General features: G+C 44.2%; 1 protein-coding gene across 3 annotated transcripts in view; it reads left to right on the top strand.

The window, feature by feature from the left end:
* ENPP6 (ectonucleotide pyrophosphatase/phosphodiesterase 6) overlaps positions 1 to 21,082 on the top strand; it is a 93,571-nt gene that overhangs the window by 25,718 nt on the left and 46,771 nt on the right. Inside the window, exon 1 of one of the 3 annotated variants that reach the window (XM_006130174.4) lies at positions 1,401 to 1,730. The exons of the other annotated variants lie outside the window; for them this stretch is intronic. Within the exon in view, the coding sequence (XP_006130236.2) occupies positions 1,493 to 1,730 (238 nt within the window). The 5' untranslated portion in view covers positions 1,401 to 1,492. Of the gene's footprint in view, positions 1 to 1,400; positions 1,731 to 21,082 lie in introns of those variants that run through there. 3 annotated transcript variants of the gene reach the window in all.

The following is a 21,082-nucleotide window of genomic DNA, read 5'->3' as shown; positions in this document are numbered from 1 at the left end:
GTTTAGGAGTTCTTGAACAGACTCACAAGTTGATAGATGGGCAGACAGACAGGCACACACATGCTCTCAAAAATATAGTAGATATCTAGGATTTTTGTTTCTAGGGATGGTGCACATGTGTACGTACTTCATTGCACATAAAATGTATTGCTTACATACATGAAAAATGTAAGAAGGAACATGGCAGTAGCACAGGCAAAGTACGACTGAAATGTCAGGCGGACTGGCCATAGGAGGAGAAGTTAAAAGGGGAAAGGGAGAGAATATAGGATAAAGAAGTCCCAGAGTCTTACTCTTTCTGTCTGTACATTTGTTCTGCACTCATATGCCATAGAAATGAGTGTGGAATCTCTGGTCTGGCAGATATGCACAAGGGGAATCAAAGGAGTGCTACAGCTTGGTGCCACTGCATAAGATGTGAGACTTGGGAGAAGCATAGCAGGAGGAGTTCAAAGGAGATCAATCTCTGTATGGAAAATTATAGATTTTGGGCTTAAATTGATCACCTTATTTGGTAATGGGTGGGCAGGAGGAAGCTGAATTGTTGTTTATGGGTAAAATTAACATGTTTTTCACGTGTGAATTTGTAAATCACTCAGTTCCTAATGGATATTTTAAAATATTACAGAACAGAACACTAGTCCATTTACAACAAGGCTGTGTTAATAGATTGTCTAGTATTCCCACAACAGAGAACAAGTGGGTACTGAGGCTGTAAACACTTTCGAGCAGGGATAGTTATTTTGTTCTGTGTTTGTACAGCATCTAGCATAGGGGTACTGGTCCATTAACTGGAGCACCTACGTTCTATAGCAATACAAATAAATTATGAGAGGTGTGTGGGAGGGGGAAGAGGTGTATGATAATCTTAGTCCAGTTTTCTACAGAACGCCATGAAAATAAAATGCACACCTATGTCCCTAGAGATAATTTTAAAACACACAAAAAGTGGTCTTTAAACTCCATAAGAATTCTTCTTCTACTTAACTTGGTTACTTTTTAAAAGCTGTCTGCATTATTCCTGTAGCTTTTACAGACATAGCTATCCTAGTGGGACACGGAGTTCTACACTGAAAGAGCACGTAGCAATTGGAAACCTAAATGCTACATTATTCCTGCTGTTTTCTTTTGTTAGACCAGAAGGCAGTGTGAACTTAACCCTGGCTTTTCGTCTTAGTCGCCAAAGCCCTGTACACAGGGTTTCCCCGTTGCTTAATACATTTCTTAAACACAAAGGTTACATGCTCTCTTTTTCACACACACTATACTGTTAGATGCAAAGTTAATCATACTTTTGCAATTCATCTGTAACCTTGCAAGCCTAGCAGTTTTAATAAATGGTGCTGTACCTTTAAACTGTGCCACGTTGAATCAGTTAAGCGAGGAGAGCAGTGTAAGGTCCAGCCCCTGAAAGCAGCTTCAGATACCTCACCCACAGTCATTGTGAAGGGACAGGCGGCACTGACAGTGCTCTGGGGAGAGTTCTATCAGCATGGCAAAGCACATGACCCTCTCTTTCTTCCTTGTTCTCACTATGGCAAACTCATTCTTTGCACACGGAAAGCTTTTAGTGTTTCTGATCGATGGCTTTCGCCATGATTACATCAATGACAACGAACTGGAGTCCCTGCCTGGCTTTAAAGAGATTGTGGAAAGGGGAGTGAAAGTGGATTATATGACCCCAGACTTTCCCAGCCTTTCCTATCCAAATTATTACACACTGATGACTGGTGAGTGCTTTCTTTTCTTTGTTGTGATGTTCTTAAGAGCTGTCAGCTAGCTTCCTAGATGTAAGGTCATTGGGTTATGCAGATGAATATACTCTAGGTTAGGCTTTCAACTGGGCTGTTACTCTTAGTGAGGTGTAAAAAGTCTTACAGCACTCACTCTGAATTTCAATGAGGACAGCAAGACAATCAGTTCTCTCCAATCTAAAGTAAAATCGGACACATGCTGTGTAAATATAATCTTGCTCGGCAGTTAGGATTTGTTTTCAAAAGTTTGCCTTTTCACTAGCTCACCAGCTATGTAGTTTGCATAATAAAGTTTATTGAAAATTATTGTACTTGTGGTTCCGTAATTTATATGCAGAGGTGAGCTCTGCTTGCTTCTCCTGTTGCATTTCATTTTCTTTGAGATACAGGACAGACAAAATTCCTCAACTTCGTATAAAATGTTATTTTTTCCAACTTGTCTGGAATATCTGCAGTGCTTGAATACTGTATTAATAAGTGTCTTTTTTCTTTCTGATACAGTTAGAAAGTAGAAATGGATGGGAACCACATAGAATGTAAATTTACAAAGTATGTCCTGGAGACTTAATTTATGCATTTAACAAGGACTAATATAAACTGAGGATGACCAAATATGTCTTGTTTTCAGAAGGCAAAGCTGCTCTACACAGTTCTGTGTTAAACTGGTCTTTAAGCAAAACGGTGACATCCTGCTTTGGCATTTAGATTATGGGGATTTATTGGATTCTGTTTTTATTCTCCTTTAAGACCCAATATTTGTAAAAGATTAGGAAGCATCTAATTAGAAAGAAAAGTGTGTAATGATTCTTGCTTTTGCTCATTACCATTACATATTGCCATTTTCTGAATGCCAAGGAAAGATTCTTACAAAGAGGCAATGTGATCAAGATATTATGAATGCTCATTCAATCTGTTTTCATAGCATATGTTGAAACTGTTTTCTTTTTAACTCAGCATGACACTAGACAATTATGCAGTAGCAGACTAGCCACATACATAGGAAAGTTACTTTGGAGAATAAACATCAGCTAAATAATCAGACATTACTGTAAGCAGGGAATAGACTCTCAAACTTGAATGCCTCCCCAATTATTCAATAAACAAGCTCTTCATACTCACTAGAAAAAAATCAGTTATTTTCTAGATATGCAGTGACTATTTCTAGAATACAGTGACTAACAGTTCATGTACTGCTTGTTTGAAAACAATCAGGTGTCACTATAAATCAAAAAAATCTGACATTGGTTTTGCCTGGTTTATTTCAAAATTACTTAATCCTTCCTTCCTGAACTTGGAAGTGAATGCCCTTTTTCAATGTTAATTTCTTAGAAAAATTGCAAATGGCCACTTTTCATCACTGTCCAGGGCAAGTCCATGAAGAACCCTTTTTGCAAAGTCAACATCGTTATAAAGAATAAGGGTGCAACTGCATCACGGATCATTTCTTTGATATGTAAACAAATCACATATCACTAAATATTCATAGAGTCATAGAATACTAGAACTGGAAGGGACCTTGAGAGGACATCAAGTCCAGTCCCCTGCCCTCACGGCAGAACCCAGTACTGGGACCATCCCTGATAGATGTCTAACTTTCCCTTAATATCTCTAGAGATGGAGGTCCCACAACCTCCCTAGGCAATTTATCCCAGTGTTTAACCAAAAAGGCTTCATAAAAAGACTTTTCCTGAAGTTGGCCCAAAAATGTAGAAAAAGTGATTGCTTTCTCTCATGTCAAGCTTGATCATCACAGCCATTAGGTTTATACAGGCAGAGCCGCCTAGAGGGGACAAAAAGGGGAGTTTGCCCCAATGCCCATTCTTTGCAGAGGCCATTTACTGTAAAGTTCCAGCTCTTGCCATTGAGTAAGCTATATTTAGTTCCTCAAAAGTTAAGGGGAGAGTGAAGTATTTGGACTAGTGACTGCAGGCTGTGGCTAAGGACTACATTCTTGCATAACCTTTATCAAAACAAGTGGTGAGGTGTGGTGTCACAGACCCCATCTACTGCATTCCTCCTAAGGATAAGTGTTGGCACAAAGTTGAAGCATGTGGCTCACTCATTTTCATGTCTTTGAAAACATTTTTGACAATACCATTTTAACAATCGTTCAGCTTTGAGTAAGTCTGTGATCTTTCCCATTCATGTAAATTGCAATGCAGCAATAATTGTGTTTACAACAATATTATCCCTCAGTAATTATAACTTTACCACAATATTGCATATTTAGCTAATGCCCTCCCTTTGAACTTGTTTATAAACTTTACACAGTCTATAAATGGTCTATACACAGTCTATAAATTTTAAACAACACAAAATTCACCCCATCAGAATCACTGGCATAGTGAAGGTAGGGATGGGCCTTTGTCTCTTAGCACTAGGTACTCAAGGATGGGTGAGGGTATACAAATTTAAGGGCATGTCTATACAGCAGGGCTAAAGCCAAAATAAGCTATGCAACTTGTGCCATGTCAATAACATCAGTTATTCTGAAATAACACTGCTGTGTAGTCATAATCTAAGAGTTTATGTAAAGAATGATACAACAGATATATCCGGTACAAGTTGAATTTCTCTAGTCTGGCACCCTTGGGACCTGACCTGTTTTGAACCAGACATTTCCTGGATGATAGGACATCAATATTGTCTAGCAGCATTACCAACGGGGTCTTGGTGGGGGGAGCGGAGTGAGTGAAGGGGATTTGGGTGTTGGGTCTGGGTATGCGGAGGGACGCTTACCTGGCTTGGCACCCTGCTGCAGCAGGGAAAGCCTCCAGGCAGCATGCTCTTGTTCCTGGGGAGGGGCGGGGGGAGAGGGAGCTCAGCCCCCCCCCCCCCCCATGCAGTAGGGAACCCAGCACTAGGTCAGACTTCCTGCTGGTAGGGCATGGGGTATGTGTGTAGAAACCCCCACCTTCCCCACCTGACCAAACTCTGCCACTTCCCCAGCAGGCTAGAGAGGCGCCTGTGGGAGAAAGAGCAGCAGCTCCTGAGGGGCAGCAAGCCCGAGCGCACCGCAAGGGGGGGTGGGGCAGCAGAGCCTGAGCTGAGTTCTGTGCAGGCGGCAGTTTAAAAATGCCAAGGTCCGAGAGAAGCTACTCAGCACCTCGGACCCAGCCACCCCTTCCCCTCCCAACTAGGGTTACCAGGTAGACCCCCCCAAAATACCGGACACACTTGATCTTGGGGGGGAGGGACCGGCTGGGAGGGGGACGGGGCTGGCCGGGAGGAAGGGGGGTGGAAGACAGGACTAGTGGGGGGGGGCCCGCGGGGCTGGCTGGGAGGAAGGGGGGCAGGAAGCATGGCTGGCGGGAGGGAAGTTGGGGGCCACAGAGCTGACCAGGAGGAGGGGGGGCTGGAGAAAGGGGGGCAGGAAGCAGAGCTGGTGGGGGGGGTCAGGGGCCACGGGGCTGGCTGGGAGGAAGGGGGGGTGGAAGACAGGGCTAGTGGCGGGGGGGGGGGGGGAGTTGGAGGCCAGAGGGGCTGGACAGGAGAAGGGGGACCGGAAGAAGGGGGGCGGGAAGCCGAGCTGGCGGGGGGAGGGTGCAGCCACTAGCCACAGCTGGAGTCCAACAGACCCAGCCACTGCACCTGCCCCGCCCGGCTTTTGCATGCGACTGCAGGGCTCCCCGCACCAATCACGGCCCACCTCCCAGTCGCTCCTCCGCCCTCTCCAGGCTTCCGTCCAGCGCCCAGCCAGAAATTCAGAAAATACCAGACATTGCACATGTCCGGTATTTTCTGAATTTTTCTACCGGACAGAGGGCGCAAATACCAGACTGTCCGGTAGAAAACCGGACACCTGACAACCCTACGCAGCAGCCATTGTAAAAGCTGCCACCTCACATGTGGAGGAGAAGGCTGCACAGCACCAGAGTCCCCATGGGACAGGGGCAGTCCTGCAGGGTGGGGAGGGGGCCGCACCGTGTGTGGTAGTGAGGCAGCCGCAGTGGATGGTGGAGCGGCCAGAGCTATGCACTGCTGAAAGCCCATGCTCGCCTGCAAAGCTCCAATGGGAGCTGCCTAGAGGCTCTGCAGAGAGTGGCGGAGTAAAATTTTTTCAGAACCCTAAGTTCCATTTCATAGAACCCCGGGGTTCCACAGAGTACCATTTGGGAAACACAGCCCTAGGAAATGTGCCGGTTTCTAAAGTTTTCCGGATACTTAACTACCAGATAGCACAGGTTTTACTGTATGTGACATACAACAACAACAGAAGAATCACTAATAGGCCTGTGTTACAATACTGAAGGAACTTCATGAACATTAATCCTAACAACATGGAATGTCCAAGATTCCTATTGTTACCTTTTTAACAGGTTGTTGTATGTTCCTAACAGCTCGTGCTACTGGGTTTCAGTTGGCTACCTTCAGGGGCTAGGAAGGTACGTTCCCTCCAGGATATTCTGAAAGTTTGTATGTGTGGTTTTTTTTTTTTTTATTTCTTTCCTCTGAAGCATCAGAGCAGGCCACAGCTGGAGATGGGATATTAGACAGGGAGGGCTCGGTTTCTTAGCTGGCACCAAATATTCTCACTCAGATGTTTGGCTGATTCTTGCTCACATGTCCAAGATCTAACTGATCCTCATATGTGAGGTCACTGGGAGCGATGGGGGGGAGGGAAAGGGGGAGGAGTTACCCTTCCTCTGCTATGTGTGGGGCTTGGTCACATGCCAGGATTACCTGGGTATCTTCTCAAGCATTGTGGGGACCTTGGACAGTGGTGCACCTTGGTCTCTGTTGTTCTTTGTCTGTGGCACATACTAATCTAATCTCCAGTGGGCTGTTATACTTCAATCTCACTTTGGTTGTTGGGGTTAGTGGATGGGTGCTGTTAGTGGCCTGTGATAGGGTTCAGAGGTGCTAAAAGACTCTTTGTAAGGAGCTGAGTAAACAATAAGATGGATATAAAGAGACATCCACTCCATAATGAGCATCTCCAACTTCCTGAATGAATTCCCGCTGAATGAATGCAGCACCTCATAAGGCCTTTTATAATTTAGGCCTCAGCCAATACTAATACAGGCAGTCCCCGGGTTACGTACAAGATAGGGACTGTAGGTTTGTTCTTAAGTTGAATCTGTATGTAAGTCGGAACTGGCGTCCAGATTCAGCCACTGCTGAAACCGATCAGTTTCAACAGTGGCTGAATCTGGACGCCAGTTCTGACTTACCTACAGATTCAACTTAAGAACCCCAGGCATCCCCAAGTCAGCTGCTGCTGAAACTGATCAGCGGCTGATTCCAGGAAGCCCGGGGCAGGAGCTTCCTGTAGTCAGCCACTGGTCATTTTCAGCAGTGGCTGACTTGGGGACGCCTGGGGCAGAGCAGCTGGGGTGCTGCCGGGTTGGTCCAGTAGCGCCCAGAGCGGCGCAACGGGACCAACCGGCAGCGCCGCAGCTGCTGTACCACAGGCGTCCGGAGCAAAGCGGCGGAACATGTGGGCAGCGGGCAGCCCAGACACGTCTGGGCTGTCCGCTGCCCACGTGCTCCGGGGCTTTGCTCTGCTTTGCTCCCCGTCCCCCTGGTCTGCAGACCAGGGGGACGGGGAGCAAAGCAGAGCAAAGCCCTGTCCGCTGCCCGCGTGTTCCACGTGGTCTGACCAGGGGGGCGGGGAGCAAAGCAGAGCAAAGCCCCGGAGCACGCGGGCAGCGGACAGCCCAGACGCATCTGGGCTGCCCGCTGCCCGCGTGTTCCGCCGCTTTGCTCTGCTTTCCTCCCCGTCCCCCTGGTCAGACCACGTGGCCACTTTGCTTCCTCTCCCTGGTCTGCTGGAGACCAGGGAGAGGACCCCGTTCGTAACTGCGGATCCGACATAAGTCGGATCCGCGTAACTCGGGGACTGCCTGTAATTGGATAGTATCATATCTTAGCTGGAACTTAAGGAGGGAATTTTTCTAAGACTTCATCAACAAAAATAGTTTTTTTGGCACTTCAGTTTTTAGAACAAGTCAGAAAACCAATTTAATCTAAAACATTACATTCCAAAAATACATTTATTTGGCTTCCATGAAAAGGAGAGGGCGTTCCTACTCATGCAACAGGTGGAAAATTTCTGGAGTAGGAGCAGGTAGCAGAGTGGAGTTTATAGACAGTTGAAAGATTTTGATCTAAAATGAAAGGTCCTATTGAAAGCCATGGTATTTTGGATACAATGAAATACAGTTGTTTAAGGTAGAACTTTTTATTTGTATTGCTTCTCAAATCACTTCATAAAGCATTTAAGTCAGTGGTTTTCCAGCATACCACTTCATAGGAAAAGGGTCCCAACCATGACACCTTCTCTTGACTTTCCTACGTCCCGGCCCTCAATATGGAAATAGGAGCAGTCCCTTGATCTTTATATAGCTATATTACAGTTCAATAGCACGAGTCTGGTCTCATCTACAAAGAGAAGACCAAAATGCACAGCATGATGGCCTGATGTGTTCACAGTCCCTTCCTGTTTTCATACTTGTTTACAGAATCTTAGACTAATACCGCACCTTTCCTCTTTGATGAAATAGGACATGTTCAAGCCAATTATTTCATGTTTATTAGTAGTACTTTTGAGACTGCCTTCCAGTAAAATGTGCCCTCTGCTCTATCAGCTATGTGTCCTTCCTTGATTTGCATCCAACACATTGTATACCCAAATAATCTTACATATTTTTCACTTGCTGTAAAAGTTCTCCTGCTCGATAGGACAGATTCTCAGTATTTAAACAGCAAAGGGTTAACAGATACAATCTCCTCCTTTGTGATTCACAAAGGACAAAACATGGTCTGAGCTGGAACACAAAAGCTGTGATTCAACCTCTGAGCCTTGCTGTTAGTTTTAAAAACTGCATTTTCCTAAATTGTGACTTCAACAGATATCAGAGTTGTTAATAGAATAATGCAAGATGCAGTCTGTGTTAGCATATTAAACACAAACACCACAAAAGAATGGGGAATGGAAATTAAATGCACATGAAGGCAGTATGGGTCAGCCTTGGCAGCTAGTTATTCTTGGCAACTAGTTATAGTTATTAGAGCAGCATTTTTAAAAGAAATTATTAGCAGAATATCTCGTGAATAATGGCAAAATCCAAACCCCAAATAGCACTTGATGCTTACAGTTTTAGCTTCATTGTTTTTAGAGTAAAATGAAGATTCATCTTCAGCTACTGTCTCCTCCCCAATCAAACCTGAGATTTATCAGGAGGACTAGAGCTGAGCAAATAACTGAAGTTTTTGTTTAACAGACAAACCAAAAATCTGGGGGCAGAGAGAAGGAAATCATCTGATTTTGACAAAGAAATGGTTCGGTTTTTCCTAAATTTAGAGTCAATGTAAGCTTCTGTAAGAAACAGACCAAGATAATATTTCATGTTTTAAAGTCTCAAATGAAATACAGTATCAAAGAAAACATTTTAAAATATATAAACATCACCTATGAAGTGTTTGAAACACAAAAATTGGAGTATTTAGAACCCAAGTGAAATTAAAAACCAAATAGAGACTCATTTCACTAATTTACATTGTCCAAGCTGAGAGCAATGAAAAAAGTGAACAAAGAGCATTGTCACAAGCAGCTTGAAAGTTTCCTTCTCTTTTGACAATCAAAAGTTTTATTAGCAACAGCAGTAACACGTTTGTTAATGCATATCATTTTTAAGTTTACAGTGTCCCATCTTATTGAGTGTGGTACTGTTAAATTTCAAATGACATTCTGTGAATCACATACTATAGCTAGCTTTGCAGCACCACTACTGAGAGGCTGGTTACCCCACTGGAGAATCTAAAAATACGTCTACACTGCAGTCAGCTAGTTTTGACCTAGTGTCAGCAGAGAAGTGGCACAGGCCTCACTCCCAGAGGCATAGCGAGGGTGTTATGCGCCCGGGGGCAAAGGAAAAATTTGCACCTCACCTCCACCATCGCTGCCATGTGGCAGGGCTCCGAACCTGGTGCACAGCTGAGCTTGACCCTGGGAGGACGTGGGGGGAGGGGAACTTGTACGGCATCTTCCCCTACCTGCTCCAATTTGGGGCCAGGCTCCTGCATGCACTAACCCAAGGGCAGAGATGGAGGAGGGTCTGGCTAGGAGCAGAGAGTCAGGGAGGAGGCTCCGGCTGCCGGTGGAGCAGGCGAGCCAAGGGATGACAGGGAGAGCAGAATTGGATTAAATTGATGCCTCTCTAGCATGGTGCTCAGGAGCAACTGACCCCTCTGGCCCCCACACTACACGACTGCTGCCCCCTCTTGCAGATCTATCATCTTACGCATGTGCAAGATCTGTGAGAGCCATCCGAGGCATCTGCAGTTAGTGTCTGTGGTACCTACTTCTGTGGGGTGTCTCAATGCTGCCACATTCACTTCCAAAGAGGGGGCTTCCCAAAGCAGGTCCTAGCTGCTGACTCCCAAGGCATCCACACGTCCAGTCTCCTTTTAATGGGCCCACTTCCCAGGGCTCATTGGTCTTGGATCAGGCTTCCATCCCGTCTCCAACCCTTGCAACTGCCCAGAGGTGCTTGCCTTCCGCCTTACCCATTCCCACCTCATTCACCCCACAGGGACAGTCTCTACCTCACTTGTTTTAGGGACTATTCTACCAAGACATAATATGAAGTTTCCATGTAAAAGGACTCAATACAAAGCTAAGAGAATGATTAATACAGAGACGTGTCTACATCTGGTACAGGGAGACACCCCTGCTTGCCTCCACCCATCTCCCCTAGAGTCTACAGCCCCATTGCAAAGTGGGGGAGGGGAAGGAAAGGGGCTGAGGCCCATCCAATGGGACTGAAGCAGTCATGAGCAAGCCATGCCAGGGAGCCATTCCCCTGACCATTGCTGGTGCTGTGTTGCTTCAGGCACGCTGAAATGCAGTCACCTCTGGGGCGGGCTGGACAGCTGTTTAACACCTGCACAGGGGTTTCAGGCAGGGGACAGTGCAACTTGACTTCCTGCAGATCATCCGTCAGAACCGCTGAGCCCTCCTTGCTAGGAAAAGGATAAACAGGAGGATTGGAAATTAACCCACCCAATCTCACTTCCCCTAGGCAGGGAATGAGCCATCCATATTAGACCCCAGCTGGAGTATCTTGTCCAGTTCTAGGCCCCACATTTCAGGAAAGATGTGGAGAAACTGGAGAAAGTCCAGAGAAGAGCAACAGAAATGATGAAGGACCTAGAGAACATGACCTATGAGGCAAGGCTGAAGGAACTGGACTGTTTAGCTTGGAAAAGAAAAGACTGAGAAGGGACATGAGAGCAGCTTTTAATTATCTAAAAGTGTGTCATAAGGAGGAGGAAGAAAAATTGTTCTCCTTGGCCTCTGAGGATAGGACAAGAAGCAATGGGCTTAAATTGCAGCAAGGAAGGTTTAGGTTGGACATTAGGAAAAACTTCCTACCTTTGAGGGTGGAATAAATTGCCTAGGGAGGTTGCGGAATCTCCATCACTGGAGATATTTAAGAGCAGGTTAGACAGACACCTGTCAGGGATGAGCGAGGGCAACTCAATTTTGGAAGGCCTGGGGGCCTTACTGATACTCACAGAACATACTGAGGGCCTCAGCTTAAGTGTGGTTGCATATACAAGCAAATGTATAGGCAAATACCTTATTTCACACTGACGGGCATGAATACAAAGATTAAGGCAAGACTACATAACACATAGGCCCCATTTAAGTCAGTTCTGCTGATATTAATAAAATGCAACATTTACCCGATTTCCACCCAAATGACAGCACTTTTCACAAGCAATGACAGTCCAGGAATTTAACTACACATCTCAACAGAAGACCATTACACTGACTACTTTTTTGTTTTGGCCCCCACCCGCAGGCCACATGTAGATCTTCACATAAACCCAAACCGCACCGCGGGCTGCAAACAAACCAGCTGTGGGCAGCATGAGGCCAACGGGCCATGTGTTGAGTAGCCCTGGGAGCTTGGTCCTGCCGTGAGGGCAAGGGACTGGACTTTATAACCTCTCAAGGCCCCTTGCAGCTCTAGTGTTCTGCGATTCTATACTGTCCGTATGGGGTTAGATAGGGGCTGGTGTCCCCTAGAAGGGACGTGTCCCCAGAGCCCATCTGTACCTCCGTGAGCCAGCCTGTGCCCCCTGCCCTGGGACTGAACCGGAGACAGTGCCCCAGAGAAGTCTTGTAGCCTTCTGAGCACCAGTGGGATTTTGGTGCAAGGATCCTCAGGTGGATCCCTTGAACTGGGGGTCAGGTCCGGCCCTGTTCTCTCCCACACTGTGGGGTTCCAGGGGCCAGACCCTGTGGTGCCTAAGGCAGGTGTCGCAGCGTGAGGGGAGTGAATTGTCTAGGTCCAAAGCATTCCCCCCATAGGGCTCAGCAAGCCTGGGGGGCAGGGCTGAGCAGATGGGAGAAGTGGGGACATGGGGTGGCTGCCAGGTATCAGTCTCTGCCCCTTGCTGCCGTTAGTTGGGCTGCACCGTGGGCTGGCGGGCAGCTCCCAGGATTGTCTCCTCTGAGCAGGGGCGGCTTGATTGCAGCACGAGCTAGCCTGGGTGTGATTGCTGAAGCCCCTCCACCCCGCTATTGTTCCTCACATTAGCCAGATTGCAGCGAGCCAGGTTATGCCGGGCTGTTCTGCGGTCACATCTTCACTACCCGAGTAAACAGCCCCTGAACCACTGGAAACTGAGCTTCTAGTTCAGCCTGGTGTGTGACCTCAGCTATGTTGCAGCCCCCATTGTGCCTCAGTTTCCCCATCTGTAAAATGGGAAGAATGCTGGCCTCCTTCTGAGTGCTACCAATAGGCAGAGTGAGGGCTTGCCTTGTCATGTGGGCTTGGTACCATTCCAGCGGGCGCAGGGTGCCATCAGTTGCTTGACAGCCCTTTGTGTCCGTATGAAATCAAGTGAGGTGGTCCAGTGACAGGCAGGTGACTGGCTGAAAGTCAGTGGGTAGGGAACCGGGTGCCAGGCGCCGGGTCACTGGCAAATGCAGCGTACAGGGAAGGGGGCTCCCTATGCCTCAGTTCCCAGCACTTGTGGGCAGAGTTCACAAATTACAACGCTCTTCTCACTTCCCTGCCAGCCAAGCCATCACTTTACTCCAGGTCCTTAACATGTGCTGGCCCTTGCCTTGGCTGGGCACTGCTCCAGGGCAGGCCTGGCTCTCCTAGCCTAGAATCACCGAAGTGCCCAAAAAGTGTGGTTGGGGGGCACAAGCACCTGGACCCGTGATCCCCCCCCACACACAGTCCTTCCCCCTAAAATGCTCCTGAGCTACCTCTTCCTCCCAAGACCCACCCTCCACATGTGCTCTCCCCCTGCCGTTGCCTGCCCTTACACGCCTCTGGCTCCCCACCCCCTGCTCCGTGCCCCCTGGCTCTGGCCTGCCCAAGCATGAGCTGCCCCCGGAGACTGGCAGGTTTTCTACCAGCTAGTGCCAGAGGCAGCACCCGTTCTCCCTCCCAACCAAATCTCCCTCCTGCAGAGCCAGGGACCGGAGGAACCAGTCGGATAAGTTTATCTTATATTTAAAAGAGACCGCTCCTGCCACCTGAGTGGCTGCCCCTGCTCATAAATTATATTTTTGGATGCGCAGGAATGTGTGTTCTTGATCTTATAACTCACTTGGTTAGATCCAATAATAGTATCAGCAGAGTGAATATGTGGACCAAGCTGGCAACGGGGTTTGTTGCAAGGGTTGGTATTAGTGTGGTATGTCCTGTGGTTGTTGGTAAGAATCATCTTGAGGTTAGGTGGTTGTCTATAGGGGTATGTCTAGACTACAGGGTTCTGTCGACAAAGAGCGTCTAGACTACATCCAGTTCTGTCGACAAAGCAAGCCGCTTTGTCGACATAACAGTGTGGACGCAAAGGACAGTGTAGATGCAATAATGCCTTCTATCGACAGAACTCTGTCGACAAAAGGCGTTATTCCTCGTAGAATGAGGTTTACATACATCGACAAAACTGCTGAGTTTTGTGAGTTATGTCAACATAACTCAAAGGCAGTGTGGACGCAGGTATAGTTTTGTCGACAAAAGTCCACTTTTATCAACAAAACCCTGTAGTCTAGACACACCCTAGGAGACTATGGGTCTGTCTCCCAGAGCCTCTTGGAGTTTAGTATCCTGTTCCAGTATAGGCTGTAGTTTATTGATAATGTGTTGGACAGGTTTAAGTTGGGGGCTGTAGGTGATGACAAGTGGTGTTCTATTGTTGGTTTTCTTGGGTCTGTCTTGAAGTAGATGGTTTCTAGGTATTTGTCTGGCTCTTTCAATTTGCTTTTTTATTTCTCCGGGTGGGTAGTTGAGGTTTATAAATGCTTGGTAGAGATCCTGAAGTTTCTGGTCTCTGTCAGTGGGACTAGAGCAGATGCGGTTGTATCAAAGGGCTTGGCTATAGATGATGGATTGTATGGTGTGTTCTGGATGGGAGCTGGAAGGATGTAGGTAATTGTATGAGTCAGTGGGTTTTCTGTAGAGAGTGGTGTCTAATTTTCCATTACTGATTTGTATTGTGGTGTCCAGGAAATGGATCTCTCGTGTAGAATGGTCCAGGCTGAGATTGATGGTGGGGTATAGGTTGTTAAAATCTCTGTGGAATGTCTCCAGTGTTTCTTGGCCATGCGTCCAGATCATAAAGATGTCATCGATGTAGCGTAAGTAGAGAAGGGTAATAGGGGATGAGAGTTGAGGAAACGACTAAATAAACTAAATAAAAGGAACAACTAAAACTAGCAGTAGCTGGACTCTAATATCTCTAGGTATTTGTATACTTAGATTTGAAAGTATATAACTCTTCAGCACTAGAAGACCTTAAGACAGGGCAGGCCTTACCATGAGATGAACTGAGACGGCCGCCTCAGGTGCCAGACTGTGGGAGGGCGCCATGAGAACCCAAAGAATTGAGACCTTTCAAAGTTTTGGCCCAAGCAAGGGGACATGGGAGTGTCATTTGAGCTCCCCGCCTCAAATGCCAAAATTTTGTGGGCTGGCCCTAGCTTAAGTAGTATATGAACTTCTAGTCATTAATTCAACAGTTCTACCATTTAACAGAGGCATTCATTAGAGCCTCTTATAATACAGATCTTAGACTGGTGGTGTCCAACCAGTTCTGAAGCAGTAGCCACTATAGTGAACACCTGAGACATTTATTTATTAAGTCATTATACCAATAGCATGTATATTAAAAATCTAACTTTAATTGTGAGTTTCCACTACAAGTAAAACTCTTCATTTTAGGAATGCTTTTCTGGCTTTGTTGTATGCAAACTCATTCATAATTAAAGAAAAATCTAATTTACATGCAACATGACTATTAGGCTACGTCTACACTGGCCCCTCTTCCGGAAGGGGCATGTAAATTTCAGCAGTCGTCGTAGGGAAATCCGCGGGGGATTTAAATATCCCCCGCGGCATTTAAATAAAAATGTCCGCCGCTTTTTTCCGGCTTTTAAAAAAGCCGGAAAAGAGCGTCTAGACTGGCCCCGATCCTCCGGAAAAAGTGCCCTTTTCCGGAGGCTCTTATTCTTATTCAAAGTAAGAATAAGAGCCTCCGGAAAAGGGCACTTTTTCCGGAGGATCGGGGCCAGTCTAGACGCTCTTTTCCGGCTTTTTTAAAAGCCGGAAAAAAGCGGCGGACATTTTTATTTAAATGCCGTGGGGGATATTTAAATCCCCCGCGGATTTCCCTACGACGACTGCTGAAATTTACATGCCCCTTCCGGAAGAGGGGCCAGTGTAGACGTAGCCTTAGTGTTAAGCACTGAGAGCCCATTCAAATTCTCTTGTCCCATTGTAGAACAATGATAGTTCTTGTTTTAACACATTGAATGTGCATTCATCTGAAGCCACTTATGCAAGAGACTGACAAAAATGCGTAATGCAATTGTGATATTAGGAAATACAGTCAACAGGCTGAAATCAAATATTTCTTGAAGCAGTTCTTTTGGCTTTGTAGCCTGATTTAAAATTGGTGGAATGTATACATTTCAGGAAGATGATCTTGTCACAGAGCTCTCTTGAAATTTCCTTGTTGTACCTTTGTTGAAACTGTTTAGCTGCTGAATATAGATCTTCATTACTTAGTTCCCTGAACTCCCAAAGGAATCCAAAAAGGGTACACATTTGTTGCAGTGACTCAAATTGACATGTGAGACCAGATTTGATGGAGTCAATAATAACAAAAAAAGAATGGAAGTGAAGGTGCCTTTCTGCACCAGATTGAGATGTTAGACTGCAATTGATGGAAAACTCAGATGAAATATCAATACCCTGTGCAACTGATTTGGACTCAGAAAGGATTGTCCCCTATTGATCACGAATCTTTTGAATATCTTTAAGAAGTCATTCAGTGTTATCCCTCTCAACATCTAATATAGCATTGCATGCTTCAGTTACAAGATTAATTTTGTGGATCATTTTTAGCAGCTTCATCCACATGGACGACATTAAGATACATTCAAATTTGGAGGTATACTTCTGAATTAACATAAGCTCAGTGCAAGCCAACCTGTGCTGTGAGAGTAAGAGATTCAAGCTCACTTAAAGCCTCTCTCACAGAGTCCAAATGCTCTGCAACTGGTTTAATGCCATCAATTCATGCTGACCATCTCATTGTCGACATGCCGTGAAGAGAAACAGACAGATGCTGCTTCAGAATTTCCCACTTTCAAGGACTGCTACTGAAGAGGTTGTACAATTGCTGGATTGTTCCAAAGTATGTGATTGCTTCCTTGCATGATTCAGCACCATCAAAATTGACATGATTTAGTGGGTGGTTGCCACCACTACAGAAAATACAGTTTGGATTTTGCTCAAGAAGGACCGCTTGTACTCCATTGTACTTCCCAGCCATATTGGAACCATTGTCATAGGCTTGGCCAATGCAGGCTTGAAAATTTAATTTGAAGCCTTCCAGAATTTCTAATAGATGAGTTGTGATTTCTTTTCAGTTTTTTTCATGAAATTATTGAACAAAATGAATCGTTCTTCAGTTGAAACCTTTGAACTTCCAGCAATTTTAATATATCACACCACCAAGTTCTTTATGAGAACAGTCTGGAGTTGCATCAATAATAATTTAAAAGTACTTCCAATGTTGTATCTCTTCAAAAATTGTTATTTGCACAAATGTCCCACACAGCTCAATAAACTCATTTTGTATTTTGGTAGACAGATAACGGACTTGCTTGCATTTTCTGCTCTCTTGTGATTCACGAACATGTTTACATGGCCTGATAAAAGTGGGTCATACCTGCTAAGAAGTTCAAGCATACCAATAACATTTCCATTTATAGGGTTACCGATACGTTGACTGGAACCAAACAAAGCCAATCCCCATTCAGAAAGAAAAAGAATGATATTCAATATGTACTCATGGAGGGTTTTTTTCAGTTATTAGTTTTTGTGTTTATTTCACTCAGAAGTAAGTTTTCAATTGAATTGTCAGCTAGTGCTGCTCTACTAGCTGATTTCCATGTAACCTAGTTATCTTTATGTGATACTGAAATTTCATATGCATGTATTCAGTCTTTCAGCTTCCTCCAACCTCTACTGATGCTCCAACCAGATGGATCAGACAGTATGGATGCATTTTAAGTATTACTGTTAAAAATGAAACAGAGTACACAGTACAGAACCTGCTTTTCCATGCTCCAGAAGAGTCAGTCTCTTGTGTAGATCTCTCCATTTGGAAGAGTTTTTGTCAGCAGATGAGTGGGAAAACCACGATTTTCACCATTTTTCATTATATTACCTGGAATCTGAAAACAACTCACTTTGAGAAACAACTGCATTTAAGCACCATTATTCTCATCAAGAAATCCAATATCAGATTCTGATGCCACTGTTGTTACATTGTGTCCTGTTCTAGTCATAAGTTCTTGTTCTTGCTGCGCAGCATCTCCGAGGTCCTAATTTTCTGCCTGCACAGTCTCTAAATAGAGTCTCTAATTGATAGATTCTGCATCTATTACTACTGTTGGCATTTCTGTGTCTTGATTAATGACTTCCTCGTTTTGAGGCAGTGGCATTGAAATATCATTTGTGAGTACACAGTTTCCCTCATCAGAACTGGAAGTGTCACTGTCAGTATGGTCGCTGTCTAAACTCTAATGGCTAAGGCATCTTTTCTACAAGAAATGATGTTATTAGCTTTAAACTCTCAACTGCTCTTTCACTCTGTTGCTTGTGCTGTCTCTTACTTGCACCACTTTCACATCTTCACTTCATTTTTATATAGAAGGGGTTCTTTTAAAACAGAGTAACACACAGTAAATTAATTCACTGAAGGCTATTGGTTATACAAAATTTTAATTGTATATACTTGACAAATAATATTATATAATAATGGATTAAAGGTGTTATTTACAATGGCCCTTAAAGCCTTATTTCAAAAGTACTGAAATTTCATCTGCTAACATGTTCCCATTAGTAAATTCCTCTAATAACTGGTGTGTTATCATGAATATGAACACTGGACGATTGCCAGATTAGATATGAAGTTTATTAAACCACCAGAATTAAAAAGTTTATCACAAAAAAGCCTTTAAAAAGGTGACTTTAAAACTGGACAAAGAATTCACTTACAAAGAGTTGAGCCTGGTATGGTTATTGTATACGAAGACACAAGAAAAAACAGGAATACGAAAATCTCCTATGCAGAGATAAACATCTAATTTAAAGGTTAAACTCACTCTCAGATAAAGCAAATCACTTTACAGTAACAGAATAAATTACACCTTTCAAAACCTATAAGCTACGCAAAGACTGTAAACAACGTTTCATAACGTAGAACCACTAATCACAGAAACTACTCCAGTCAGATGTGACCGAAAATTAGCAAAGGCCCATGGACTCAATGTTTTAAATCAATTTTTTGCAAGTGTATATTGCTTCTTTTGTTGTCTCTGTTATATGTTCAAGGTGTATAATACATGGAAATGAGTTGGTAGAAAAATGTCAAAATTTGAGGCCCCTTTGTCTCTTGAGGTCTGGGCCAAATTTCCCTCCTACCTGCCTCTGATAGGGCCTGCAGCAGGCCCAATGGCATCTGGCAGTAAAGTAGAGCAGCAGGTGGTGTAATTTAGGGGTCTATGCCTTCCATTGCACTGTGACTGTTATTCCCTGGTGTTTCCTTTTATTCTATCTGAATAAATAAAAATAAAAAGGGACTCAGAAGAAGGCATATACTGTGCTGATTTAACTCCAGCTGCAGGGAATCCTATGCAAATCTAAGAAAGGGACAAGAGATTACTTGAGTGATTCATTCCTTTCTTTGCAAGAGCTCCAGAGGGTTAGCTTTGGGTAACTGCTTTTCTGCCCTCGTGAGGAACCCTTGGTTTCAGTGTGTGTATATAAATGCCCAAATTTTCCTCTCTGAGAGAAGTGGACATGCTACAGAGACAACCAGAGAGGGAAACATCCCCCTCTCTCATAGAAACTCCAAACTTTGTTTATCACAAACAAAATACAGGACGATGTAGCAAAGTCCTGTATTTTGTTTCAGCTACACCAGACTAACACGGCTACATTTCTATCACTTTGTTTATCACCTGTGTTTTGATTGGGCTACCCCAAGCAGGGGAAAGCCCTAGGACAGCAGTGTCCCAGGAGGGTGGACCATGCCACTGGAGGAAGCAATTGCTGCTGGAGAAACAAAGAGAACTACCAGGCTACAAATAGCTGACAGAGGCTGCCTTGTGGCACATGGACACCCTTCACACCGCCTTAATCGAGACGACAACTTTGGGACAGTCACTAGAGGGTAATAGGAAGTAGCCCAGGGAGGACAGCGTTAAGCATTCCCTTAGAGTGAATACTGTTTGGGGCAGTTGATTAGGTATTTTTAAAAAATTTCATGCTTGCATTCAGTATAATTAGCTCTAGGCATTTTTGTCAACAGCAATTGGGGAAAGGTGCTTGGAAGAGAGCGAAATACAGAAAATAAACGTAGCATACTAAATTAGCTGTAGTTTGTAAACATGCAAATTATTTTTCTGACAGCCTTTCAAAAGTGGATGGTACCATACTCTTGGGAATTCTCCCATTTGTTTCTGTTTTTTGTTTTTTCATTAAATAAACCTTTTATCAACAGTAAATGTGATGCAAATGGGACAGCAGAAGAGCTAATAGTTTTTGTTTTATGATCACTGGGCATTTTGCTTGTGCTTATGTAGTCTACAGTGTTGCTAGTTGTAGGAGTTAAACATTTACTTCTAAACACAGAATGTTGTTCAATAAGATCTGTAGTTCAGATTAACTGTAGTTCAGATAAACTTGACTGCACCTCACATTTTCGAAAGTGCCTAAAGATCTTAGAGTTTTGCCAACTTTCAGTGGATTTATGATCTTGTAAGCAGCAAAGGGAAGTTTTGATACTGCTGTTACAGTTACTTTATCTTACTGATAATTGCATATGGTATCTGCCTTTTGCTCTATTGTTCCACTTGAGATTGTCCTGTTAATGTTTAATTATAAAAGGATGCAACAACAGTGGTAGTAATAAATACAGCATGTCATTTTGGTAGCCTGCTAAAAAAGCAGTGATGTAATTTTGACAGTCATTAAAACAATAACCGCAATTTATTTTCTTGGGCTTGAGAAAATGCCTTACAGTAACAAGACTTAAAGAGCTTAATCTGTTTAGCTATCATAAAGAAGTATAAGAGATTAGGTAATACCATGTACCTTCACAAGGAGAAAATACCAGGAATTTGAGAAAGACACAAGATGCATAAATGGCCAGAGGTAAAAGACAGACAAAAATCAAATTAGAAAAAAGGCGCACATTTTTATAGTGTTAATGGTGGTTAACCATTGGCACAATCGATCATAGGTGCCGGATCTAGGAGTGCAGAAGTAGTTTCCGTAAGATAAAGGGTACAGTTTGGTTCAATAATTCCCAGTACTCTTGCCCACTACCAAGGGAGATGATGGATTCTCCATCTTTTGGTGTCATTAGAGTTCAACTGAATGCCTTTCTGGAAAAAAAAACACTTTGGTCAAACAAGCTATTGAGCTCAATTCAGGGCAACAGGTGAAGTCTTTTGGCTAGAGCCCTGTAAAGATACAAAATTTGTATGTGCATCTGATCCACGATCTACAATCATGGTCTACAGCTACCTACTGATATAAAACAGCTATCTGCAAGATTTGCAGGGTTCTACTTATGGCTTATATTAAGCAGGAAGGAAAACTAGGTGATCTAACGGACACTTCTGGTTTATGAATCTGAAAAATATTTTAAATGATCTTCTGTGCTTACATCTTATAATAAAATCTATTGCAAGTTTGAAATTCCAGTTTCCTCCTCCCCTCATTATGGGTGTGTTATAATAGTTCATTATTGTAAGCCCATGGACTTCTGTATGT

Source organism: Pelodiscus sinensis, chromosome 5 (assembly GCF_049634645.1).
Source record: "Pelodiscus sinensis isolate JC-2024 chromosome 5, ASM4963464v1, whole genome shotgun sequence".
Classification (NCBI taxonomy): Eukaryota; Metazoa; Chordata; order Testudines; family Trionychidae; genus Pelodiscus; species Pelodiscus sinensis.
The sequence above is the reverse complement of the archived record's forward strand: the minus strand, read 5'-3'. Positions and strand labels throughout refer to the sequence as shown.